This window comes from Rhodotorula toruloides (assembly GCF_000320785.1).
Source record: "Rhodotorula toruloides NP11 unplaced genomic scaffold Scaffold1, whole genome shotgun sequence".
In the NCBI taxonomy this organism is placed as follows: Eukaryota; Fungi; Basidiomycota; class Microbotryomycetes; order Sporidiobolales; family Sporidiobolaceae; genus Rhodotorula; species Rhodotorula toruloides.
The window spans coordinates 759,227-783,277 of record NW_015622961.1 but is presented as its reverse complement, the minus strand read 5'-3'; the positions used below and the strand labels follow the sequence as shown (position 1 = coordinate 783,277).

General features: G+C 62.4%; 11 protein-coding genes across 11 annotated transcripts; 6 read left to right on the top strand and 5 right to left on the bottom strand.

Annotated features, from left to right (window-relative positions):
* Window positions 1-226: 226 nt before the first annotated feature.
* On the top strand, window positions 227-3,564 carry RHTO_00322 (uncharacterized protein; the record flags this gene model as incomplete). Its single annotated transcript, XM_016414006.1, has 3 exons — window positions 227-845; window positions 908-2,874; window positions 2,929-3,564. 3 exons carry the CDS (start codon window positions 227-229, stop codon window positions 3,562-3,564), a joined length of 3,222 nt encoding a protein of 1,073 aa, XP_016277013.1.
* Window positions 3,565-3,898: 334 nt separating this feature from the next.
* RHTO_00321 (alpha-1,2-mannosyltransferase, glycosyltransferase family 22 protein) lies at window positions 3,899-6,277 on the top strand (the record flags this gene model as incomplete). Its single annotated transcript, XM_016414005.1, has 6 exons — window positions 3,899-4,169; window positions 4,223-4,377; window positions 4,435-4,881; window positions 4,938-5,402; window positions 5,463-5,948; window positions 6,008-6,277. The coding sequence occupies 6 exons, from the start codon at window positions 3,899-3,901 to the stop codon at window positions 6,275-6,277; spliced, it is 2,094 nt and encodes a 697-aa protein (XP_016277012.1).
* Window positions 6,278-6,341: 64 nt separating this feature from the next.
* Window positions 6,342-6,972, bottom strand: RHTO_00320 (uncharacterized protein; the record flags this gene model as incomplete). Its single annotated transcript, XM_016414004.1, has 3 exons — window positions 6,342-6,455; window positions 6,512-6,598; window positions 6,745-6,972. 3 exons carry the CDS (start codon window positions 6,970-6,972, stop codon window positions 6,342-6,344), a joined length of 429 nt encoding a protein of 142 aa, XP_016277011.1.
* Window positions 6,973-8,561: 1,589 nt separating this feature from the next.
* RHTO_00319 (protein phosphatase 2 (formerly 2A), catalytic subunit) lies at window positions 8,562-10,256 on the top strand (the record flags this gene model as incomplete). The annotated part of the gene is made up of 8 exons (XM_016414003.1): window positions 8,562-8,589; window positions 8,991-9,055; window positions 9,119-9,202; window positions 9,261-9,560; window positions 9,624-9,880; window positions 9,945-10,058; window positions 10,121-10,181; window positions 10,245-10,256. The coding sequence occupies 8 exons, from the start codon at window positions 8,562-8,564 to the stop codon at window positions 10,254-10,256; spliced, it is 921 nt and encodes a 306-aa protein (XP_016277010.1).
* Window positions 10,257-11,401: 1,145 nt separating this feature from the next.
* On the top strand, window positions 11,402-11,693 carry RHTO_00318 (uncharacterized protein; the record flags this gene model as incomplete). The annotated part of the gene is made up of 2 exons (XM_016414002.1): window positions 11,402-11,423; window positions 11,536-11,693. The coding sequence occupies 2 exons, from the start codon at window positions 11,402-11,404 to the stop codon at window positions 11,691-11,693; spliced, it is 180 nt and encodes a 59-aa protein (XP_016277009.1).
* A 25-nt stretch (window positions 11,694-11,718) lies between these two features.
* Window positions 11,719-12,398, bottom strand: RHTO_00317 (uncharacterized protein; the record flags this gene model as incomplete). The annotated part of the gene is made up of 2 exons (XM_016414001.1): window positions 11,719-12,122; window positions 12,296-12,398. 2 exons carry the CDS (start codon window positions 12,396-12,398, stop codon window positions 11,719-11,721), a joined length of 507 nt encoding a protein of 168 aa, XP_016277008.1.
* Window positions 12,399-12,834: 436 nt separating this feature from the next.
* Window positions 12,835-14,318, bottom strand: RHTO_00316 (uncharacterized protein; the record flags this gene model as incomplete). The annotated part of the gene is made up of 5 exons (XM_016414000.1): window positions 12,835-12,895; window positions 12,947-13,012; window positions 13,087-13,220; window positions 13,304-13,726; window positions 14,094-14,318. The coding sequence occupies 5 exons, from the start codon at window positions 14,316-14,318 to the stop codon at window positions 12,835-12,837; spliced, it is 909 nt and encodes a 302-aa protein (XP_016277007.1).
* Window positions 14,319-14,835: 517 nt separating this feature from the next.
* Window positions 14,836-17,561, bottom strand: RHTO_00315 (uncharacterized protein; the record flags this gene model as incomplete). Its single annotated transcript, XM_016413999.1, has 8 exons — window positions 14,836-15,171; window positions 15,281-15,457; window positions 15,546-15,626; window positions 15,728-15,823; window positions 15,932-16,009; window positions 16,115-16,747; window positions 16,819-17,381; window positions 17,471-17,561. The coding sequence occupies 8 exons, from the start codon at window positions 17,559-17,561 to the stop codon at window positions 14,836-14,838; spliced, it is 2,055 nt and encodes a 684-aa protein (XP_016277006.1).
* A 109-nt stretch (window positions 17,562-17,670) lies between these two features.
* On the top strand, window positions 17,671-18,966 carry RHTO_00314 (S-phase kinase-associated protein 1; the record flags this gene model as incomplete). Its single annotated transcript, XM_016413998.1, has 8 exons — window positions 17,671-17,678; window positions 17,734-17,743; window positions 17,905-17,992; window positions 18,063-18,124; window positions 18,286-18,391; window positions 18,538-18,610; window positions 18,682-18,747; window positions 18,888-18,966. The coding sequence occupies 8 exons, from the start codon at window positions 17,671-17,673 to the stop codon at window positions 18,964-18,966; spliced, it is 492 nt and encodes a 163-aa protein (XP_016277005.1).
* A 242-nt stretch (window positions 18,967-19,208) lies between these two features.
* Window positions 19,209-21,495, top strand: RHTO_00313 (mRNA guanylyltransferase; the record flags this gene model as incomplete). The annotated part of the gene is made up of 9 exons (XM_016413997.1): window positions 19,209-19,663; window positions 19,804-19,866; window positions 19,986-20,058; window positions 20,170-20,301; window positions 20,386-20,469; window positions 20,534-20,616; window positions 20,673-20,813; window positions 20,877-21,065; window positions 21,126-21,495. 9 exons carry the CDS (start codon window positions 19,209-19,211, stop codon window positions 21,493-21,495), a joined length of 1,590 nt encoding a protein of 529 aa, XP_016277004.1.
* A 132-nt stretch (window positions 21,496-21,627) lies between these two features.
* Window positions 21,628-23,612, bottom strand: RHTO_00312 (guanine deaminase; the record flags this gene model as incomplete). Its single annotated transcript, XM_016413996.1, has 7 exons — window positions 21,628-21,696; window positions 21,753-22,227; window positions 22,283-22,553; window positions 22,610-23,072; window positions 23,127-23,235; window positions 23,302-23,537; window positions 23,604-23,612. 7 exons carry the CDS (start codon window positions 23,610-23,612, stop codon window positions 21,628-21,630), a joined length of 1,632 nt encoding a protein of 543 aa, XP_016277003.1.
* Window positions 23,613-24,051: the final 439 nt, after the last annotated feature.

The window sequence follows — 24,051 nt, the reverse complement described above, 5'->3', positions numbered from 1 at the left end:
CTTGAAAGCCTCGTTCGCGGAGTTGCACCGTGCGGATCTCCTTGGAGCGTCAGTCTCGCGGCACAGCAAGTCCGAAGCAAGAGACTGCGGGCCCCGGCCTGAAGTTGCACATCGCCTCATCGAAGGGAAGCGGTCTTCCTCACGCTCTCACTCGTGCTTGGTGCTGTTCAACTGCTGGAGGAGGTTAGAGTACCGCCGAAGATTGCAGCAGGCGACCTACGGCGCCATGGCGAGCGATCTGGCCTCCCCTCGTCCCTTCATCACCCAGACGCCGGTTGTGCTGTCACCGCTTACACAGGGCAGCAGCGGGCGAGCGCCTTCGCCAGCACGTTCAACAGGGTCGACAGCATCCCTCAGCCGCCCGCCACGCTCTCCTCTGCGGCCGATACCCTCACCCGTATTAGCTTCCTCGCCCCGAAGTGTCCTCTCGTCACCGTCGACCGCACACGCCGAAGTGCCTGCTCGACCTGCGCCACCCGTCCGCACAGGCTCGGGCAACTCCATAGCATCCCGACTATCCCAAACGCACATCTCGCCAGCCATGCTCCCTTCGCATCCTTCCCTTCTTCCCAAGATGTACGACTCGACGGCCTCGACGACCGAGGACGACGAGGCGGACAGTGAGCGCGACTATGATGAGGAGACGATGGCGTCGGAGGCGGGGATCGCGCTCATGCTGGAACGGCGGAAGAGGGAGGAAGCGCGCGCTGCTGGTCGACGGAGAAGTAGAGGCACGGCGGTCCGCGGGAAGGGCGCAAAGGGCAGTCCTGAAGGACGAGCAGTGTACGGTGGGGGCGCCGTTGGCTTGGGTTTCGCGTTGGCTGGCTTGGAAGAACCGATGCCAGGTGTGTGCACTCCGGCTCTCCCTGTTTCCGCTCCATGCGGCGCTCACACAATTCCTGCGCAGCCCATGGGTCTGCAAGGCGCCGCTCTTCGACAGCTCCTCTCCCACCTTCCCTCTCAAATTCCCCTCGCTTGCCGACCAGACAATTTGCTGTTACGCACGATGCAGCCATCGTCTTCTCGGAAGAGACGGAGCCAGCACATCGCAGATCGCCGCGACAACGCCCTCGCGTCCACTTTGACCAGCCCTACCGGCCGCCGGGCCGCGACCGGTCTGGCAGCAACAGCAGTCACGTCGCTCTGCAGCCCGAGCATATCGTCTTCCCCGACGCTCTCCCTCAAGCTCCGCCAGCCTCTCATACCCGTCCTCCGTCCATCTCGTCGCGCCGCTCGTCTGCCGCCTCTGTTCCGACACTGGCGCAGAAGAAAGGTGCGAGTCCAGAGATCCCGTACAAGGCGCCTGAAGCGCCTCGTTCGCCTCGAGCGCGCAGCCCTCGCCGGTCGACCGGGCCGAGCACGCTCATGGGCGACGTGATTGCCCAGCGACCCGCCTCGCGGCTGTACTTTCCAGCTGCTCCGCCCAAAGCCGTCTCCGTCCACTCGCAAGAGACGAGGTCGGCAACCCCTTCCGACGCATCTCCCGTCTCGATCGTCTTTCCCTCTCGCTCCCAGCTAAAACCTCCGCATGCGACCCTTTCGCCTCGACTGCCATCGTCGAAACTGTTCTTTCCTTCGCCTACGCCTTCGCATGCGTCGAGCCCGGTCTTTCCGTCGCGCGCCTCCCATCCTCCAGAGCGGGGTTCTCAGCCTTTCCCAGCGCGAAAGGCGGAGTCATCCGACGCATCCTCTCCATTCTTATCCTTATCGCCAGCATCGTCGCACTCTCGCGCCTTCTCTCCTCTTCCGACAAGCTCGCCTTTCCCTCCGCCTCCCGCCGACTCGCCTCATGCTCGCTACATCACGCACAGCCCTTCTTCTCCCGCCATCTCAGTCCCCGTTGTCTCGGCCTTTCCAACGCCCGTCACCAACCTCACTCTTGCTGAGCCCGCGTTCGCATCTCTCGAGGACCGCCTCGGCTCGAACGACGTCAAGCACGCTCGGCCGGCGAGCAAGCGCATGTCGTCCGCGACGTGGGACCTCCCGCCAGCGCTCTCGCACTCTCGCAACCCTGCAGACGAGGACGAGCTGGACCGCATGATGCGCGCGCTGGCTCGAGGCAGCGAGACGGACGACGCGAAGAAGCGGGAGGCGAGGAGGAAGACTATCCACGCTCAGCTGCTCAAGCAGTCGGCATCCTCTCCGAGCGCGTCTTCACCCTCGCTGTCCGTGCCCGACTCGCCTAGGACGCCGCGCTCACCACAGGAAGAGGCGTTCGATCGGGCTCTGTTCGACGGGAACACCCTGCGCAAGTCACTTGGCGCGACCTTGCTGTCAGAAGACGCGTCAAGTCGCAGGTCGTCCGCCACGCCGACACTCCGTCCAGGCCAGGTTGATACGCTCATCGGCGACGATGGCCTTCGGCCCGTCGGCTTTTCCGAGTCTCACGATCCGCCGGTCATCGCGAACGGCCTCGCTGGGTCCGTGAGCGAAACGAGCAGCGAGGTGTCGAGCTTGCCGTCCTTCCCTGACGTCCCGACAACCTCGTACTCGCCAGACTATCCCTTCGCCGGCCGAAGCGCGGTCATCAACGCTCCGCCTATCGCCCTCCAACCAGCAGACGACGCAGTCGAAGAGCTCGCCTTCGCCCTGCAGCGAAGAGCCCCTCACGTATCCGCTTTCACCGACAACCGCCTCAGCCTCGCCTCCGAGTCAGGGCAGTCGCAGTACCACGACGCGGAGGACGACTCGGTTCATGTCAGCTTCCACGAAGTGCCAGTCGCGCCGGTCGCGCTCGCCTCGGTCGATGGGTCGGACGATGCGGATGGTCGCGAGAAGACTCGCGAGTGGGTCATGGAGACGCTGGCAACTGGGATCGTGCAAGGTGCTGCGGGCCGGACGCTAGGCGACATTGCCGAGGCAGACGAGGAGGAAGTGCGTACATTCCCTCATCTCCAGCTTGCGCAGAACTGACGTCCTCCCTCGCAGATTCGCCGCCGCTCGCGCGAACCCTCGAGCCAATCAGCCTACCGCACTCCGCCAACATCATCGACATCAGTCTTCCCCTCGCCTCTACGCTCGATGGGCAGCAACGGCAGGTCGCGCGAAGTTTCAGCCGGCTCGTCGATGAGCGTCCCCGTCTCGCCTCGAGCGAGGCGCGACATCTCGCCAGTCCCCTCCGTCCGCTCCGCCGCCTCATCCGCCGCCGTCTCGTACACCGCTCCGACACGAAGCAGCAACGGGCAAAGCAAGTCCAAGTTTGCGCTCGGCAAGAAGCTCGGGTCGTTCTTCTCGGCCAACTCGTCGTCCTCGTCGCTGCCGCTTCGTACGTCCGGCGGCATCAGCTCGCAGGATGTCGTACTCGGCGAGTCGTTGTACGAGCGCGACCTTACGGCCCAACGCGTCCCGAACGACTCGGCGGTCGAGGTGCTGGTCACCTCGCCCGAAGGCACGAATGCCCATCCGTCAGATCCCGCGCTGGAGGGCGACGCCGGGACCCTTAAGGACCTGCTCAACCGATTCAAGGAGGAGGAGAAGGAGCGGTTGAGGACGATTGCAGCGGCGAGAAGTCGAGTGGTGTCCGCCGAGTCGTCTGTAGACGCGGGCGTTCCCATCGCGGCGTAGTCGGCGTGCAAGACACTGATCTGTGGCTGTGTTGAGGCATCGCATCGTATTGTCTGCTCGACACTTCGTAGCTCCTCCTCGCGTCTCGCTCCTTGAGAGGAGGACAGCCAGACCTCGCTCAAGTCCTGTCCCGCTGCTTCGGGGCTTTTTCTGACTGCTTCATGAGTGCACAATGGCAGCCCACAGGTCCCAAGAGGCGTGAAAGCGATGCCGAACTTGTGATTTTCTCCGTCGACGAACCTTCATCTCTTTCGCTCCACCGCTCACCGCTCGCACCGCTTTGCGAGTTTGCTGCACCTGCTGCAGCATTGAGCGAGCCTGACACGCTGCTGCGATGGCTACGCAAGTCCCCAGCGCAGGCGTGAACGTCCCGACAGCCCAACAACTCCGTTTCCGTTCGAAGCCTCAACCCGCACCTGGGACGAAGCTGCAGCCTGGTCCGAATGCGCGTGCGTTGCGACCAGAGGAGCCAGGCTTGCTCAAGGACCCGAACCTGCGCTTCGCCTTCGCACGGTTCAACCCGACCTTGACGACGGCGTTCCGGTTCCTCCTCCTCGTGCGATGGGCCTCGGCGATGTACACGGCAATTGGAGACTGCGATGAAGGTGCGTGAATGCCACTTACTATGGCGGGTACGCCGGCTGACCTCGTGGATCAGTCTTCAACTATTGGGAACCGCTGCACTACCTCGTCAACGGCAAGGGCTTCCAGACGTGGGAGTACTCGCCAGCATACGCCATCCGGTCATGGTTCTACCTCTTGATTCACTCGGGTCCGGCTGTTGCGCTGCGAGCCTTTGGCTTCCCCGACAAGGTGCATTGCTCCTCTCCGTCTCCTCCCAGGCAATGCTCATCCTGTTCTCTCCCTCAGCGCGTCGCCTTCTTCGCCACTCGCCTCATGCTCGCGACGTTCTCCTCCTTCGTCGAGGCTGTCTTCTATCGCGCCTGCGCCGTCCACCTCAGCTCGCATGTCGGCCGATACGTCCTCTGGATTCAGATGTTCTCCGCCGCGTTCTACTCGGCTGCGACTACCTTCCTCCCATCCACCTTCGCTCTCTACTTTGTCATGCTCGGCACGGCAGCGAGCCTCTCGCCGGTTCAGGCGGGATGGAAGCGCATCTCGTTCGCTGTCGCGGCGTACGGAATGGCAGGAATCGTCGGATGGCCATTCGCTGTACTGCTCGGCGTGCCGCTCATTCTCGAGCAGCTGTTCGTGCAAGGAACGGTCGAGAAGGTCCCGAGCGGGCAAACGGCACTCTGGGCGTCGAAGCGCGCGAGGAACCTGGGCATTGCGCTCACACTCGGCGCAACGATCGCTGTGAGTCGTCTCTTCGCTGCCAGTGGTCGTGCCGACGCTGACAGCCTTCCACGCAGGTCCCGGTCGTCCTCGTTGACTCGGCGGCGTACCAGAAGCTCACGATCGTCCCGCTCAACATCATCAAGTACAACCTCTTCCCTACTGCCGGCGCCGGTCCCGAGTTGTACGGCACCGAGCCGTGGTACTACTACATCCTCAACGGGCTCCTCAACTTCAATATTCTCTTTCCCCTCGCTGTTCTGTCTCTGCCCTTCATCCTCGTCACCCTCTCAATCGACGCGAAGCGCTTTGGCGACTTGCGCGACCGCACTTCCGGCCAGACGCACCCGGCTGCAAGTTTAGCCATCCGCCTCGTCCCTCTCCATCTCTACTTGGCAGTCCTCATGTTGCAGAAGCACAAGGAGGAGCGCTTCCTCTTCCCGGCCTACGGGCACGTCGTCCTCAACGCGGCCGTCGCGATCTACCTCGCACGAGGCTGGGTCGAGGCGGCGTTCCTCAAGGTCACCGCCTCACCGTACAGGGTGTGTCTGAGGGGTCCACTAACTCTCCTCAGGCGATGCTGACCTATCGATGTCACACAGGCGACCCGCACCGGCCTCTTCTCGCACTTCACCCGCGCCGTCATCGTCTTCTCCTGCCTCCTCTCGTTCGCCCGCATCTCGGCTCTCCATCACTACTACCACGCACCTTTCAACGTCTTCCACCACCTCCAGACCTACGACCTCTCGCGTCTCGCCCTCGTCAGCCACCCCGAGCTCGCACCCTTTATCGACCCGACAATCCCGCACATCGAGTTTGCCAAGGCGCTCGACGCCTCAAAGGCTCTGCCTCTTGACGTCCTCGCACCGCTCAACCTCCGACTCTGCATCGGCAAGGAATGGCATCGCTTCCCGAGTAGCTGGCTCGTGCCAGACGAGGTTGAGACGCGCTTCATCAAGAGCGAGTTCGACGGCATCTTGCCGAAGGTGTGGGAGGAGCCAGGCGAGGGCAAGGGGTTGTTCGGTCGCGCGACGGCGGTCGAGCCGCAGGGCATGAACATGTTCAACCGCGAAGAAAAGGATCGCTACGTGAGTTGGCGTCGCCTTCGCATCTTACCGAGCAGAGCTGACTTGCGCTACTCTCGCAGGTCCCGGTCGCGTCCTGCGACTATCTCGTCGATCTCGACTTCCCCGCTCGCCCCGCCTCGTCCTTCTCGTCTATTGAGCCTCGCTACGCCGCCGATGAGGCGCATTGGGACAAGGTTTACTGCCACCCCTTCCTCGACGCCACCAACTCGCCTCGCCTCAACAGGGCGATCAAGCTGCCGCTGCCTGGCTGGGACGCGAACAACAGCTGGGGCGAGTACTGCCTGTTGCGGCGTAAGGGGCTCTTCGAGGACAGCAAGAGCAAGGCGTGAGGCAGGAGGTTCTGGTCCGTAAAAATGGTATCTCGTTTGCTGCATTTCGCATTTTCCGCCCGCGCTACATCCATGCCCGTTGCAGCTCGTCCTGCGAGAGACCGTAGACGCGTTCTTGACGGTGCCCGAAGCGACAGTAGGCAGAGGGGACGCCGAGCGAATGCGTGCCTTCGAGTTGCTGCGAGGTGTCCGCCGTGAGTCTAGCTGGTACCCGTGGCGAATGAGCGGGCTCACCTGCTTGAGCTGATTGAACCGGGTCTGCAGCTCGCGCAGCTTCTCAAGGTTGGCAGAGTGTCCTTCGACGTAAGAGGATGGCTTGAACTGGCAACGTCTCGCTGATAGTCAGTGTTTCGGGCAGCTGGACGAGTTGCAGCTGATCCTTACGAGCAGTCCCACGATTCCGCTCATTTCAGCGACCTGACTTTGCGAGTTAGCGCAGCCTGACGAAGGAAAGGGAGGAAGCGCACCAAGCGAGAGCTGGATACTCCCGCTGCCGATGAGTAGATTGTTGCCACAGTCGAGAAGAGGCGGTCCCGCGCGGCTGGCATGAGAATCCGCATGTGCCATTCGCTTGGTACCGCCTGCGCCACAAAGTTGGCGAAGGCCGTAAGACGAGTGTCCGTCCAGCCGTAGCTCCTGATTTTGTCGAGCGAGTCCTGGAGGCGCTGGTAGTCGGTCTGCGGTAGTGCGCTCATTGTTCGTTGAAGCGGTTGCTCGTCGACGAACGCGAAAGGAGAAGAAGGAAGAGAGCTAGAGCGAGAGTGGGCGAGGTGAACACGCGGGGTGCAAGCGGAAGTTCCGCGGAATGAGGCGAGCTGCACGGCACGCAGTAGCGCGATGCACCGGCGAGGAGAGAAACGACAGCAAGGTCTGTGAGGCAGGAGCGGCGGAAGAGAAGGGGGAGAGGCGCCGGCCAGGTCGTGACGCTGCGTCTCTGGCCGCCAGCTGTGATTGCCAGCGAGGCGCCTGGACAGGGGCAGGCGGACCGCTGGACTGAGCGAGAGCGAAACGGACCGGCGGAGGATGGGGCGACACCTCGCAAGTCGTCGCTTGTCGCGCCTCGACACCGTCATTACAGCCAAGCCCGGCGCAAGTCTGCTTCTGAAAGACCGTAGATCCGTTGCTGGCGGTACCCGAGGCGGCACAAGGTGGACGAGGAGCCGAGAGAGTGCTCGCGATGGTCCCCTCCCTGCAATTGCTGTCACCTCCGAAACGTTAGCCAGCGTATGCGCGGTACAAGAAAGGAAAGCAAGCTGAACTGATTTGACCATGCTCATATGACGCATCAAGTCGGAACATCTGAAAGCGGGCAGAGGCTGCTGGTCGGTTTGCGAGTATTGTGAAGTCTGCGGTTGACAAGCATAGCTGAGCATGCACAGGCGTAGTGGAATCGCAACATGGACAAACAACAAGGTTGTAGATGTTGCTCATGGCGGTTACCTGCGCTGCGAGTGAGAACAGATGGAGGGTGAAGGCTTTAAAGCGAGGGAGCGCACCAGTTCCTGCGTCGGCGGATCGCCTTCGCCTGCGAGGTTGACAACCCCCACAACATAACCATACACCGATGCTCGTACGGCAGGCGTGAGGTAGCCCAGACTTGTGGCGTTTGGGATGGCACGGGACACGAAACCGGCGAAGAGCTGCGTCCTGTCCGTGGCTATGGGAGAGTGGCTGAGTTCGTGCAGCTGCGTTTGCAGCAAGCTGTAATAAGAAGACATGTGTAGACGGCGGAGAGTGAAGACGAGTCGGGAGTAAGAGCAGGAGACAGAAGGTCGCCCGACCCAGCGCCAAACTTTCCGCTCACTGGTCCGCGGATACTCCGAGACCGCATGTTCCAGCAAATGTGCATGCCTCCTGAGCAGAGCCGCGCCCAGAACGAGCGAGTGTCGAAGCCGTGGGGCGAAAGTCGGACGAGGTTGCGAGAGGGAGAGAGACGAGGAGGAAATGAGCGCGCGTGCGACAAAGCTCAGCATGACCAGCGGCAGCTGTGCAGCATCTGAGCGTGTTGGCGGGTCCAGCTGAAGCGTTTGCGAGAGTGGCTCGAGGACGTCGACGTCGAACCTCGCCGCCTCGAGGTCGAGGTGAGCCAACGCACCGCTTTTCGACGTCTCTGGCACCAGCTGCCACCTGCACACGCTCAGACAGCTCGCACAGTCTCGCTCGACGTCCCTGTCCAAGTCCCGCGCCCCGCCGTTCGCCCGCTCGCCCGCTTCGTCAAACACCCACCGTCACTCCACTCGACCCCGTCCACCCGCCCTCGCCGTCCAGCTAGCAGGAGATCACGATGGCCGACATCTCAGAGACCGATGCATGTGCGTCGTCCACCCCTTGACCACGCTGCACGAGCGGGTCGATGGCATCAGCTTGGGACGGACAGGAGGGGCGCGACGGCGAAAGGCGTCATGGCAGGTCGTGTGGGCTAGAGAGGACGGCTCAGGTGGCTTTCAGGCGCTCAGACAGGGCTTCGGGACTACTTGGGGACATTGCAGGACGCCGCAGGCTCGTTGTGGTGGTTGCGCTTGCGGGGAGGGGGACCTCGCAACCGGTGAAGCAGCGAGGCGACGGTGGCGGTTGGGCATGCTGGCAGGCGCTCAGGGTAGCATACCATGCTGCAGCGGCAGCAAGCCGCTTTCAATAGGCGACCTTGCGAAACGAGACCGGCGCTGACCTCGTCTCGCACCCTCCCCACTTGCGCACCTTGGTCAACTCGCAGGGATCTCGCATCTGACCGACTGCAAGCAGCTGACGGAGATGGACGTCAAGCGGTTGTGCGATAAGGTGCGCTCGCTCGCCAGTGTTGGAACTTGTCTCGCGTGCTAACTCTGCTCGTGCATCCACCAGGCGCGGGAAATCCTGATCGAGGAGTCGAATGTTCAGCCTGTGCGATGCCCAGTGACTGTGTGCGGAGACATCCACGGTCAATTCGTGAGTTCGGCCGGTGCTCGCTCGAGGCGAAGGTCCAGGCTGATCATCGCTCCTCCAGCACGACCTGTCTGAGCTGTTCCGGATCGGCGGCAACTCTCCCGACACTAACTACCTCTTCATGGGCGACTATGTCGACCGAGGGTACTACTCGGTCGAGACCGTCACCCTCCTCGTCGCGCTCAAGGTGCGGTACCGGGACCGGGTTACCATCCTTCGCGGCAACCACGAATCGCGACAGATCACCCAGGTCTACGGCTTCTACGACGAGTGCCTGCGCAAGTACGGCAACGCCAACGTCTGGAAGTACTTCACCGACCTCTTCGACTACCTCCCCCTCACCGCCCTTATCGACGACCAGGTGCGTTGGCGCCAGCTACACCGTTTTTTCTCTTTCATCGCGCTCACACACCATGTCTCGCAGATCTTCTGCCTGCACGGCGGTCTCTCCCCTTCCATCGACACCCTCGACCACATCCGCTCGATCGACCGCATCCAAGAAGTCCCGCACGAGGGTCCGATGTGCGACCTGCTCTGGTCCGACCCGGACGACCGCTGCGGATGGGGGATCTCGCCGCGTGGTGCGGGATACACGTTCGGACAGGACATCTCGGAGGCGTTCAACCACAACAACGGCTTGACGCTCGTCGCGCGCGCGCATCAGCTCGTCATGGAGGGCTAGTGCGTCTACTCTCGCTCTCGCCGCTGTCGTTCGAGCGTGCTGACAGGCTTGTTCGCCTCGCAGCAACTGGTCACACGACAGGAACGTCGTGACCATCTTCTCGGCGCCCAACTACTGCTACCGCTGCGGCAACCAGGCAGCGATCATGGAGATTGACGAAAACATGAAGTACACCTTGTGCGTCGAGCTCCGTCTTGTCTCGCGCCCCGCATGACCTGACTCGCTGCTTCGTCTCGCAGCTTGCAATTCGACCCGGCACCTCGGGCAGGAGAGCCGCTCGTCTCGCGGAGGGTTCCCGACGTGCGTTCGCGTCTCTCGGCTTATACGGCGCTGGACAAACTGACGCTTCTTTCCGTCCCACAGTACTTCCTCTAAGCTCAGCTAGATCTGGTTCTGCCGTTCCGCCTCGCCTTGCATCCTCCCGCCTCATTCCCTATTTCGCCTGTGATTCAGTAAAAGTCGTTTGCACTCGTTCCCTCTCCACCCTCCGCCCTTGTCCATCACTGTACACAAGCCATTCCTTTTCCCCCCTCCTCACCTCTTTCCTCCCTCCTGCCGACTCTCCTCGCTCGACTCGCCAGCGTACGCCTGCTGCCCGCGTAGTCTGCGCATTCTCGTCCCCCGCCGAAGACCACCAAGACGTTGAAGTCCCTGACAATCCTAAAAACTGAGGAGTTGAGCCGATGCGACCGGAAGGCCCCGCTGTCCTGTACCTCGTATCGCCTGGATCTGTTGTGCTGGCTGACTGCATTTTTCCGCGACGGCGGACCAAAGCGACGAGTCGCTCCTCCCTCGTTTCTTCTCCTGCTGCACTTCACTCGCTGTCGTCGCTCGCGCTCTGCTGCTTTCCCGCTGTCGGACTCGCTCATAACGCCATGTCAGAACCCTACGACGACATCCGTACGTCCGCTCCGCTGCTCAATCGCGCTCCCCCCTCATTCACCTGCTTCCCGCCGACAGAAGACATGCTCGGCTCTGGCGAGCAGGACTTCCTCGAGGACCAGTACGGCTGCTACGAAAACTTCATGGCGTCGTACGGCCTCAAGCCGTGGGAAGACGACGACATGGACGTCGGATTCGAACTTATCCACCAATTCGCGGAAGAAAGGCAGGACGCGAATCAGCCGCCCCCGCTCGAGGAGATCCCTAGGGACATCAAGCAGGAAGGAAACGTCTCGGAGGTCAAGGCCGAGTCGCAGGCGTCGCAAATGGATGTCGAGGAGGACGTGAAGCCGTCCGTCAAGAACGAGGAGGAGGAAACGTCGCTCTGAGCTAGATGCAACGCGGTCCTGCGCTTCCCTGACAGCCTCGTCGGTCTTTCTGCTACTGAACAAAAACGTCGACCTGCCTGAACGGCCCTGCCAGGCCTCTCGCCCAACTCGCTCATCCTCATCACCCTTTGTCCTCCGTCCTCTCACCCCGTCGTCGAACCTCAACAAGGTGCGTACTAGAATTTTGAGAGTGCTCTTGAGCGACTGAAGCAGCGACTGACGCTCGCCGCCTCGCCGCAGCAGTCCAACATGCCCGCGACGAACGCCCTTCGCACGTCCTCTTCGCTCAGACTGCGATGCTGCTCTCGCTGTCGCTCGCGGCTTGACCGACGGGCGCAGTCAACATTGGCGAGTTCAAGCTGACTTCGATGGCATCCTCGCAGAACCGCCTCTCACCAACAAGGAGCGCAAGATCCTGAAGAGTGGATTCGGCGACTGGACCAACTTCTGCGCCTCGTACGGGCTCAAGCCGTGGGACCGAGACGACGCTGCCGAGGCGAAGGCTATTCTCGAGGCGATGGCGCGGCAAGGCGAAGAGTAGCACAGTCTGCAAGGAAGCATTCTACTCAGGTCCATTTCGGCTGGGCTTCCTCCTCGTCTCCGTGCACCCGCTGCTCTTCGCCCTGGACGATCTGGCGGTACGGCGTTGCGCTATGACGAGCGTATTGAGGCGCATGCCGATTTAGCGGAGGAAGCAGCGGAGTGCGTCGATCAGGATTGCCGGATCGCTCGCCCTCGCGATTGCCATCCTCGTCGTCGCTGTTGTAGTATGCCTCGTGACCCTCGTGCCCATCGTGTACCTTGTGCTCCTCGTTAAATCGTCGAGCAGCGTCGGGGTCGATAGGCCAGTCGCTCCAGCTCAGATCCCGGCTCTTTGGACGGCTGTGACTCTCAGGGCCCTGGCCTTCCTTACGGCGTGGCTTGAGCACATTGGCCAGTGCACCGAACTGCCGCCGCCCAGGAAAGTGAGCTGCGTGGTATGCAGGATCAGGGCGCGCATGGGTGGAAAAGGCGAGAGCGAGCAGACCTTTCCGCCTCTCCTTTGACCGCGGGCTGGTTGGTTCTTCCTGACTGTGCGACGTAGCTGGAGATGTAGACCGTCAGCGGACAGCATCGACGGATGGAGTGAGACGCTCGACGCACCAGAACGCGGTAGCCCCCCAGCCAAACGGCGGTGACGAGGATCGTTGAAGACGTGCTTCGGGTTGGTGACCTCTCCCTCATCCTTGCGCGGATGATCCGACATGGCTATATCAGACGAGACAGTCAGCGAGGCGAAGAGGCGGATCGAGCGAAGAGAAGGGACGTACCCCGTTGTGTGTTGGGGACGGCGGCACGAGCGAGCTAGACAGCGCGATGAAAGCGAAGCAAGAGACGGGAAAACGAAAGCGAGGGAGACGACGTCGACCATGAACACGATGCGGAACTCGGGAGCGGCATAGCCACGGAGCTCGAGCCTGTTGTTGGTCGCTCCGTCAGACTCCGCGGCGTACTGCGGAGCACGCGAAAAAGGAGAGATGCGTTGATCGCGGTGTGACAAGCGAGATGCGAGAGCGAAAGGGAGGAGCAAGGTGAATTCCAGGAGCAACAGACGCTTTGGACCGAGGACGACGTGGATTGCATCTTGCCGGGTATTCGAAAGCTGGACGAACGAGAGTGAGGGTATGCATGCGTGAGGACGATTACGGGCGGGTATATGGTCGGACGGGAATAAGGAGAGAGTCTGAAGGAGCGCGAGGAAAGCTGCCGCGACGGCGTCAGCATCTGAGGCGCGATTGGGAAACCATGACGTACGAGTGACAGGCTTTCGTCATACAGCGGGACGGAACAAGCGACTGACGCGCGGTGAGCGAGCGAGGGCTGCGCAATCGTTGCGAGGAAGTGGTCAGCGCACGAGCTCAAGTAGGGGAGTCGAGGCTGCTGGGAGTACGCACGAAGGCAAGCGTCCCTCTACCGCAGACCCTTGCGCGTCGGCGTCTCCGAGCCGATCGACGCGCTGGCGATGGTTCGCCTCCTCCTCAACCGTCTGTCGTTCTCGCTCGACGGAAGCTCGTCCGCTTCGCGCTCCCTGCTTGTGCGACTATGAGTCATCGGCGTCGCAGGCGGAAGAGCGAGAGCGGGCGGCGGAGAAGGAGGGCCGTCTTCCCTGACCGGTGGAAGGGTTGCCAGACCGCCAAAGGTGCAGCGGCGTGAGCCGACGATGGCGCCAGACGAGCCAGCCGTAGACGAGCCACTTGCATTGCTGCCACCGGTCAGACTCCTCGTCAGCCTGCGAAGGCCAGAGGCTGTGGCGCCGGCAGGACGAGGCAGACTGGAAGAGCCCCCGTCGTCGCGCACAACTGTGCTGTCGCGGAGGACGGTCGGCTCTCGACGAGTCGATGCGCTCGGCAAGACGTCCACATCGCTAGGAGAAGACGAGCCGGCGAATCCTGGTGCGGCTGAGCGAGTGCGCCTCAGCATGGCGCTCGGACGAGGTATGCGTGACGGCGTCGCGGGCGATGAGCTAGTGTCGACATCATCTGAGCGGGACGGCGACAGTGAAGGCAAAGGGTCATGGTCGAGAGTTGGGACGCGCTGCGCGAGGAGGGAGAGTGAGTACATTCGTGACTGCTGGACGCGCCGCCTTGCTCGCAACGTCTTTGAAACGTCAAATCAAATACGAGACGGTACATGCGCTTGCGATTGCGAGAGCCAGCGAAGCGCAATGTTCGAAAGTCGCTGCGCGTCTTGGCCGAGGAGGACAAGTTGCGCCCGCACGTTGCGAACGCGTTCCAGTCGCTTTGGCAGGGGTTCGCTCAGCTTGCACAACGTCGAGAGGCAGCCTCTGGCGCTGCGGCATTCCCAGCTCGACAGCTGCTTCGCCCGCAATTCATCCCAGACGATCGCGACTTCCTCCTGCGCGTCGCGACCGGTCGCGGCAGCCGAAAAGAGCGAGGCTCACCTGCAATCTGCCCGTCCAGTTCTCCCGCCTGCCCAGTACGAGGTTGGTCACGTCGGCAAGAGGCTCGCGGCGCCAGCGGAGAGGCGACTCGGGGTTGGCGACAGTCTTCGAACGACGGAGGAGGGGCGGCCGGCGCGACGAGCTGGATGGAGACGAGCCGCAGGTCGAGGCGAATGGGTTGAAGCGGTTAGGGTCTGGAGGAGGCGGAGGAGACGCTGCAGACATCCAGGAGGCGCCAGGCGAGCTGGATCTCGCCGCGAGACGAGGTCGTGCCGGATGAGGAGATGAGAGGATGTGACGGGCGTGCGCGGTATGTTGGGCAGTTCCGGGCGTATAGACGTGCCGAGTAGACTCCTGTGCAGGGCGGCAGAGTATGTATAGGCGAGTACGAGCGAAGTTGACGAGTGGAGAACGAGAGAAGAGCGAGAGAGCCAGAGTCGCGTCGCAGAGAAGCGAAGTCGCGACGACAGCTCACGGTGTATGCGGCATGAGGGTTGTTTGGACGTCTCTGCAATACCGGGAACACGCGCAAACAAGCGCCAATGCGCAGGAATGGGTGCAGGCGGTTGACGCGAAGTCGACGCGACAGCCAAGGAGGAGAAGCGAGGCAAAGCGAGTAGTATGGCAACAACGAAAGGTGGTACTGACAGCGACTGACGCAGAGAAATCAGGGCGAGGCCTGTCCCAGTGTCCATCAGATCAGAAAACAAGCGAACCTCCCTCCCCTCTCCAGCTCCGCCCCTCACGCCTTCCCCGCCCCGGTGATCGCCGTCTGCGCCCTCCCAGCGCCCTCGTGGTGTACGACGCTCTCCCACCCGACCTCATCGTTCAACACGCCGTCCCTCTTGCGGATCCGCTCCGCCTCAGCCTCGCTGACCGGCCTCTCCGGGCCCCTCGCCCTCTCCTCCGCCTCGCGGCGCGCCTGCCTGGCAGCTGCCTCGACTGAAGGGTAGGAAGTAGCGGGAGGAGGCGTGCCGGGCGTTGACGACGTCTTGCCGGCGTCCCAGGCGCGAGACGAGGCCCGAGAGAGTTTGGCGGCGGCGGTCTGGGCGCGTTCCTCGTTGATCTTGCGTTGTATCTGGGAGAAGAACCAGTTGAATCAGCTTTAGCTTCACAGCTCCCTCTCCGCTCAGTTGGCTGGACGTCGGCGACCAGCGCTGGCGGGGTGGCAGCGAAACCGGACTCACCGCTTCGTCTCTCTCACGCTTCTGGCGCTGCTCATCATCCTCCGCCGACATCTCGGTTCGAATGCGCTCCATCAGCTGCCGCAGGTGAGCAGGCCGTTGTGCCCGCACCTCCCCAATCGCCTTTTCGGCAGTCGCGGCGGCGGAAGACTCGAACATCTCGCGGTCTTTCTTGGCGGCCTGCAGAGCGGCAACAAGGGTCGGCTCAGTCGCTTGGGAGAATACGTCTCGTTAAAGCGAGGGCGAAGCAAGCGAGCAGCCAACTCACCTCGGCCTTCTTCTCCGCCTCCTTGTTCTTGAGCCTCATCGCCGCCATCAACCGGTCGACCTCCTCGACGGACTTCTTCTCCTGCGCACGATGACCACGTCAGCGAACTGTCGGAACCCGATAGCGGCGAGCGATTCCTGCTCCTGCAGAAGAGCATGAACAAGCAGGATGCGCAGACGTACCCGCTTGACACCGCCCGATGCGAGACGAGCCTGGTCGGCTGCCGAAAGGAAGGGCGAGCCTGGGCGAGGCGAGCGAGGAGTACGCGGCGTGCGAACCTGTTGGCGAAGAACGCGCAAGTTAGCTTGGGTCGTCCTCCGATGTTCAGCGGACGCTCTGCGAGAGCGCCGAGTAAAAGAGGACCGGGGCAAGCACGACCGACTCACCCGCTCCTGCTCCTTGATTGTAAGCGACAGGCTCTCCATCATCTTGCCAACCTCGTCGGTCGCCGCTTCCGCGCGAGGCTGCCGACAGCTCACAAAGGTCAGTCCACTTTACGGAACGCCTTATGCTGCGGCTGGATACGCAGCGAGTACCAGCAAAAGCGAGCAGGGACAAAGCGGACTGACCTTCTCAACCTCCTTTCCTCCTCCCTCCTTCGCTTCAGCCTCGGCAGTAGCCCTCCCCGTCGACGGTGCGGACGGCTGCATGGTTGCGGCGGCGAGAGCGACGGAAGATGCTGGAGGTGGGGCCGGGCGCGAAGAGGCGGGAGAGGATGTTGGCTGTGCGCGGGCGGCGGTTGCGCTCTTGGAAGGAACAGATGGTGCAAGCTGAGGCGGCGGGCGAGGCACGACGCCGTTGGGCTGCGAGGCTCGGATGGTCGCATCGCTCGCGTTCGAGCTGGACGGCGTTGGCGTTGGCGCCTCTTCGCAACCTGCCGCTGTCGGTCCGTTCGTCGCCGTTGTTGCCCACTTTGAGAGATGCGTTTCGTTCTTCGGCGGCGCCGCCTCAGCCTCCTTGTGAACACCCCACTGCGCCCTCGCCCGTCCCGCAACCGCGCCCGTCCTGCTCCTCTCCCTCTCCCACCTTCCCTCAAGCGGATTGAACACACTCTTGTCGAGCTTGAGGACGTCGGGAGTCTGGTCGGGGAAGTGGGCGAGGTTGGGCGAGGCGCCGGCGTAGCCCGGAAGTTTGGCGGGAGGTGCGGAGTACTTGTGCTTGGCGGCGAACTCGGATCTGCCTTGCGCCCAGTTGCCGATGCGCTGCGAGAGGAGGGCGCGACATGAAAGATGTTAGCGTGAGGCGAGTAAGGAGCAAGGGAAGCGAAACGAACGTGGACGGTATCGGCCGGTTCGTCGGGCTTGTAGTCTGCCCAAGCCGAGCCGCTCGACGCTGGAGGCTGACGCGGAACGGGCTGGGAGGCCTTGGAAAGGTCCAGGCGCACGGTCTGCGGGACGGCAGACTTGGTCGGAAGCGCGGTGACGGGCATGCGAGGGCTTGTCGAGGCAGAAGGGGAGGGCGCCTTCGCCTTGACCTTGTCGGCGAAGGAAGAGCCGGCGTTCGGCGAGGTCGAAGGCGACGTAGCAGCGGGAGGCGCGGGAGGAGGAGGAGCGGAAGAGACGAAGCCGTTCGCCTTGGACGGCGGGATTGGCGTTCCCCAGCCCGAATTGACCGTGTGCGCGCCCGTCGTCCCGCCCATCGCCATCTGCTTGTGAACGTCCTTGAGCATACGCCGCGGGTCGAGCTGGAACTTGGCCTTGTGCGACCCGTCAACGGTGTCGTCCGCGACGATGACTTCGGACGGGTCATGGGCAGGCTTCGTCGTCGGGAGCACGCCGCCTCCCCAGCCAGCCCCAACCGTGGGCTTGTCCGCGTATCCGCCGCCTGCACCCGGTTCTGTTGCGGAGAGCGGACGAGGAGGACGAGGGTCAGCTCGCGGCGCCAACGCCCTCGGACTGACTCGGGACGAGGACGATTGGACTCACTGAACGAAGCACGTCCTCCTGCCTTCCTCAACACGGCCGCCTCGGAGCGGTTCGACTTGGTAGGCGCGGGTGAGGACCACTGGGACGCCATTTCTCGGTGTCGCACGCCCCTTCGAGCGCGGGAAGCGTGTGAGTGCGCGTGTGAGCAGTGTGTGTGAGCGTGTGAGCCGTCTCAGCCAGCCAGAGCGTGTGAGCGGGCGATGTCAAGGTGAGGACACCGCCTCTCCACTCTCTGGCTCGTCCCGCTCACCGTCGACACTCAGCAACCAGTGCGTGCGCGTGCAGACACCGCCAATGCACTCAAACTGATTACTTGGACACCCTCTCGCCGCCGCACACCCGCCCGTGCCGTTGTCGCCGCCCCTCACCTCGTCGCACCTACCCCTCTCCACCCCGTCTCGCGCCCTCGCACGCCCACAGTGTCGGACAAGCAGGTCACCCTCCAGACGTCGGACGACGAGCAGTTCAAGGTCGACCGCGACGTCGCGAACCGCTCGGTCCTCATCCGCAACATGCTCGAGGGTCAGTCGACGCCTCATCAGCTTCGATGCCAGTCACACACATCCTGACACGCCTTGGACACGCTCTGCAGATGTTGGCGAGTCTGAGCAGGCGATTCCCCTTCCCAACGTTTCGGCCAACGTCCTCAAGAAGGTGGGTCCCGTCGCCTCTCCTCTCTCCCCGCTGAAACCGCGACGGTCGGACCTCTCGTGAAAAATCGCCCGTCCAAGCGCCGTGCCAGCACACGAAGCGTACTACGACGAGGGCGGCGCTGCAAAAGTTGACGCTGACTTTGTTCTGCGTGACTCCCCCAGGTTCTTGAGTGGTGCGAGCACCACAAGAAGGACCCGGAGCCTCTCGCCGAGGACCTTGACGACAACCGCCGCAAGACGACCGAGATCAGCGACTGGGATGCCAAGTGTGCGTCGCCGCCTCCCTCACTTTGCTGCACGTCGAGTTTGACGAGCTGACTCGGTTCTTTGCCCTTCTGCCCCTTGTCTTCGCGCTGTCCCGCCCTCTCTCGCCCACGCGTGCACACTTGACGATTCTTCGCTCGACACCCGTAGTCATCCAGGTTGACCAGGAGATGCTCTTCGAGATCATCCTCGCGGCCAACTACCTTGACATCAAGCCCCTCCTGTGCGTCGCGACGCTTCCTTTCCTAGCGATGGATTCGCTTGACTGACGTTCGCAACGTTCCTTGCGCTCAGTGACGTCGGATGCAAGACGGTCGCCAACATGATCAAGGGCAAGCAGCCGGAGGAGATCCGCAAGCTGTGCGTTCAATTTCCGTCCTCTCGTGTTTCACGTCCTTTCCTCCGCGCAACATTGTCGCGATTGCTCGCCTGCTATGCTGCCCTATCGCGACCCCGGCCTGACAACGCTTGCTGACTCGCGCTTGTTGCCACGTCCACAGCTTCAACATCGTCAACGACTTCACGCCCGAGGAGGAGGCCCAGATCAAGAAGGAGAACGAGTGGGCCGAGGACCGCTAAGCGGTGTGCTCGCTCCCTCCTTCGGGCTCGACGGTTGTTAGGGCGGTTGGTCAGAAGTTCGCTTGTTCGCATCCCTCTTCGTCTTCGTCTCCTCTTTTCTCTCGCTTGTGCCAATTCTACACTCCACTTCTGTACCGTCTCCCTAGTGCGCTCGTTCCCGAGAGACTGCCCAGCGAGAGTCGTTGTTCGCCCTTCTCCTCCTCGCTCTTCCTCATCTGCGACTCTCGCTCTGCTCCCGCGCCATGGCCGAGTCGCCCAAGCTGCCCGCTTCGTACGCTTACGAAGGCGACGTTGAGCCCGAGTCGCACTTCACGCTTCCCACGACGAGCGACCCTCCAGAACACCCTCGACCTGATGAAGCGGATCCAGCGGGCGACACGAACGGGAGCGACCTCGTTTCTCCTCGTGTGCAGCCAGCCGACGAGCCGCACCTTCAACCCGACTCGCTCGCCCTCCCAGCGGCCGCTCCTCCCCCTCCCTCATATACCCCACACCCTCGCCCTCCCTCCTCCTCCTCTTCATCCTCGCACCTCCTTCCAGGTCTCTCGTACAACCCTGCGCTGCATCCGCCGAAACGGGAAGGTCTGCCGGTGCCGGATCACTTGCCTGGAGATCTGGTTATTCAGGTGGATCCGGAGAAGCATTGGACGTTGAGGAGGCATCTGGGAGAGCTGTGTGGGATTGGTGGGACGGCGAGGTACGTGCTAGCTCCCTCCGGTACTGCAGTAGGTTTTGCGGGCGGGAAGAGGCGCCGCGGTTGCGCCGGTCACTAAAGGCCGTTCCCTTCCCTGACTTGCTTTCTTGTCCGCCGTCTTCTCCTCCTCTCATGATGCGCAGGTTCCCTGGGAGTCAACCAGTCAGCTTCGACTATGACAGCCTTGCGCTGCTGGAGAAGGAAGAGTGAGTTCAGCCCGCTCCGTCAGTCAGCTCATGCGGAGACGCTCTTCTTCCGAGGACGAGCGCTTTCAGCTGTCGAAGGGCTGAAAGGAGAACTGACGCTTACTTTTGTGGACGCACAGCTTCTGGGTATGCGAGAAGTCGGACGGCGTGAGGGTATTGGTCTTGATTGTCGCAACCGGATTCGGGCAGGAAGTTTACTTGGCACGTTGAGCTCCCTCTCGCACCGCGTACTCGCCGCTGCATGGCTGTTAGATACAGCAGGCACTGACAAGCAGCGCTCGGCTGACTCCCACTGCCCCTCAGATCGACCGCAAGGACCAGATCTACCAGGTCTACTGGCTCACCTTCCCGCACCAAGACGGGCCGGAATACAACCACTCGAACACGGTGCTTGACGGCGAGTTTGTCATCGACGTCGACCCGCACACTGGCGCGGTGAGTCGCGGGACCCAGGTTCTGCCTTCTCGAGGCATCTTTTCCGGAGAAAATGGCTGATCAACGTCTCCGCGCGTTACACAGCACATCCCCCGACTCCTCCTCTTCGACTTGCTCGTCCTCGACTCGGAGAACCTCATGTCGCGACCGCTCCTCAAGCGGTACGGGGTGAGTCGGCCTCGCTGTTCCCTCCTCATGCACCGCGACTGACGCTCTCCTCGTCGTTCGACAGCGCCTGCAACAATACGTCGTCAAGCCGTACAAAAAGCATCAGGAGACGCTGCCGCCCGATGTGATCGCTCAGCAGCCTTTCGAGTGAGTTTGCCACGTCAGCCTGACCTTCCGCGTCGCTCACAGTCTATCGCTCGCAGGGTCATCTGCAAGAAACAGGAGTTGTCGTACGGCATCGAAGCAGTCTTCCGAGATCACGTCCCGAATCTCATGCACGGCAGCGACGGCTTGATCTTCACCTCCGCCGAGGCGCCTTATACGCCTGGCACAGATCCCAAGATGTGCGTGGGACATACTTCGTTCCTCCTCTTATCGCGGAACTGACGCCCCGCTGTCGCCCACAGTCTCAAGTGGAAGCCCCCGTCGGAGAACTCCATTGACTTCATACTCCAGCTCAAGTTCCCCGCCATCCCCGACGTGCCCACCGAGCCAGACTTCTGCGCCAAACCCGTCTTCATGCTGCTCATGAACCACGGCCACGAAGGAAACCACTTCTTCGATACCATGGAGGTCGACGATGCGACGTGGGAGGAGTGCGCTCACCTTTCCTTGCACCGCTCAAGCTGCATCGCTAATTCTGTCCCGCGAAACAGATGGAAGGCGTCAGGCGAGCAGTACGACGACCGAGTCGTCGAAGTCGTGTGGGACAAGACGCGCGAGACGTGGAAGTTCCTGCGGTTCCGGGACGACAAGTTCGAGGGCAATTACAAGAGCGTCGTCTACAGCATCATCAAGTCGATTCAGCACGGCGTCGAGGCGGAGCAGCTCGTCGCGCATGCGGGCCGGATACGCAAGGCTTGGAAGGCGAGGGCTGCTGCGAGGGCGCCTCCTCCTCCGCCTCCGCGCGCCCAGCAGGACCCGTCGCACCAGCACCATGCGCCTCATCCGCACGGGCACTCGAACGGGCAGCACCTCGCGCCTCCGCCTGTTCAAGGCGCCGGAGGGTACGGCCTGAAGCGATGAAGGCGAGGAGAGGGAAGGACCGCTTGCACGCTCGTTCGCAGGATCCGATCACGCAAAACTGTTGTCACAACTAGTCCCCTTGCAATGCCGTCCATACGCAGTCTTGAGAGTCTACATGCGAGAACGCCTTGTCTAGACGGATCCGACGCCGCCGATCTGCCTGCCGCGCACGAAAACCGCTCGCAAGTTGCGGTCGTCGCCCTGCAGGAAGGAAATGGTCAGCGTGACGGCGAACGATAGATTGCGAGGCTACGCACCGTGAAGAGGAACTTCTCGAACACCCGCTCGATCGACTCGTCCGGCTCGACCAGCAACGCCGGGTTGGGGCCCACAGGCACGACGCCCTCGTCCTGCGCACCACTCAGCGCCTTCTCGAGCTCGTCCTCGACGCTCTTCCCGCTGACGTTCTCGCCCAGCCGGTCTTTCGACACGCCCGCCCAGCCCATCGCGTCCTCCTCGCTCGCCTGCCCAGTCTGCACAAGCAACGCGTCGAACTCCTTTCCGACCACAAAGTTGCCGATGCGATCCTCCAGGTCGCACAGCTGCGCTCCGCCGAGCGTGGCGAGGTAGAAGAGCGTCTCGACGGGGAGGTGGGAGGAAGCGAAGAAGCCCGAGGGGCGGGTGATGCCGTCTGCTGAGCGGATCTCGGTGGCGGCGCCGTTCGAGGTGGGCTTGCGCGGCGCGTCGCGTTCGGAGAAGACGATGGTCTTCGAGGCGGTCGAGGCGGATCGGCTGCGAGAGGCGGGTCAGTGGTGGGCCGCTGGAAGGGTTCATCGGGTTGGCGTACATGGCTGAGAGGATACCCAACGCGAGACCGCCGCTGTTGTCCGTTCCCAGGCCCACCTTGATGCCCATATCTAGCATATCCGCAACCCTCGCAACACCCGATCGCAAGTTGAAGTTCGAGTTGGGGCAGTGCGAGATGCCCGAGTCGCGCTGCTTGATGAGGACCATCTCGTCGTGTGAAAGGAGGACGCAGTGGGCGAGGATAGTGTTGTGGCGGAGGAGGCGGAAGTGATCGTAGGCGGCGGCGTAAGAAGGGAGAGAGGGATAGAGGGCTGCGTGGCGGGGAACGTCAGCGAGCGCACAACACGACGGCTATATACGCACGCACATCGGGCGAACTCGACTTCTGCGGGGTTCTCCGCAAGATGCGTCTGCAATCGCAAGTGCTCGTCCTTGTCGAGCATCTCGCCTAGTCCTTGCATCAGCTCGTCGGAGCAGGAGATGGCGAAGCGAGGCGTGAGAATGGGCTGAACGAGCGAAGTCGGGCCAGTCCGCGAGACAGCCGATGAAGGGAGGGAAGGCGAGTCGCACTGCTGCCGGACAAAGTTGACGTAGTCCTCCGTGTCGACCAGGCTCTTCTGCGCCGACTCTTCCTGGTAATACGGCGCGCTGTTGCGGTCCATGTTGCACTTGCCGACGAATGCTCGCTGGCCTTTCCGGTGGCAAATTGCGGCGAGGAGCTTAGTCGTTTGATGGATCGTGCCGTACCAGCAGCAGGTCGTAGTGCCGGCGCTGATGACGCGCTCGACAACGCCTTCGTATGTTCTCCGTGCGTACTGCGGGTCGGCGAACTGCAAGGCGAGCTGTGAGCGGTTTAGTCGCGTCGCAGGAGTGAAGGAAAGCACCTTGCTCTCCGCCGGGAAGGTCAAGTTGTCCAGCCAGTCCAACAACTCGTATTGTTGACCGTAGCCGAGATTCCGGAATTGCGGAGCGTGCGTGTGTGTGTCGATCAGGCTGGCCAGGAGGAGCAGGCGGGATCAGTGAGGTCCCTAGGCATTTGAGCGGACGTGCAGCACTCACCCCGGCATCAGAAACTCGCCCTTTCGCATCCGCACAACCTGCACATCCGCTCCCGTCCATCCGAGCGCCTGTAACAGGTCCTCGACCTGGCCCGACGGCACCTCCTTCTCGACAAACGCGATCACGCCCGCTTCGTCGACTCCCAGCAAGGCATGCTCGAGGTACTCGGTCTCTGTGAGCGAGACCGCGTGCACTAGAGTGCCGTAGAAGACGCGGCGAGGAGAGGATGTGGGGGTCTGGAGGAAGATAAGCAGTCAGCTCGAGAGGCGGGCCGCGCAGCCCGCTCCGACTGGTGTACGCACAGATGGCATCGTAAGTGAGGCAGTCAGAAACAGCAGGAAGTTGAGCAGAGCGAGAGAGAGGAGCGAGCGGTGTTCGCGGAGGAGCGGGCGAGGGAAAGCCGGGCGGGACGAGGCGGGTTGGCTCAGGTCACTCACTTGGCCAGCGAGCAGCGTCGCAGAGCACTCCAGCACAGAACAGCTCAACAAGCCGACACAGAAGCACGCCGTCCGGGTCAGTCTCACTCTCCCGCTCCTCTCGCCAATTTTCATCAGGTCAAGGTCGCCCGTCCACCCACACCGCTTCGCAGGCCTTGCTGAGCATCGACGTGTGTGTCTTGGGTTACACAGGGACGATGCCGGCTGCTCTCACCTGCTGGCGTCCTCTTCGAAGGCGGACGGAAGGCGGACAGCGTTCAGCTTCGCCTTGCCTCACCGTGCCTGCTCGCTTGGATTCCTTCGACTCGTAGCA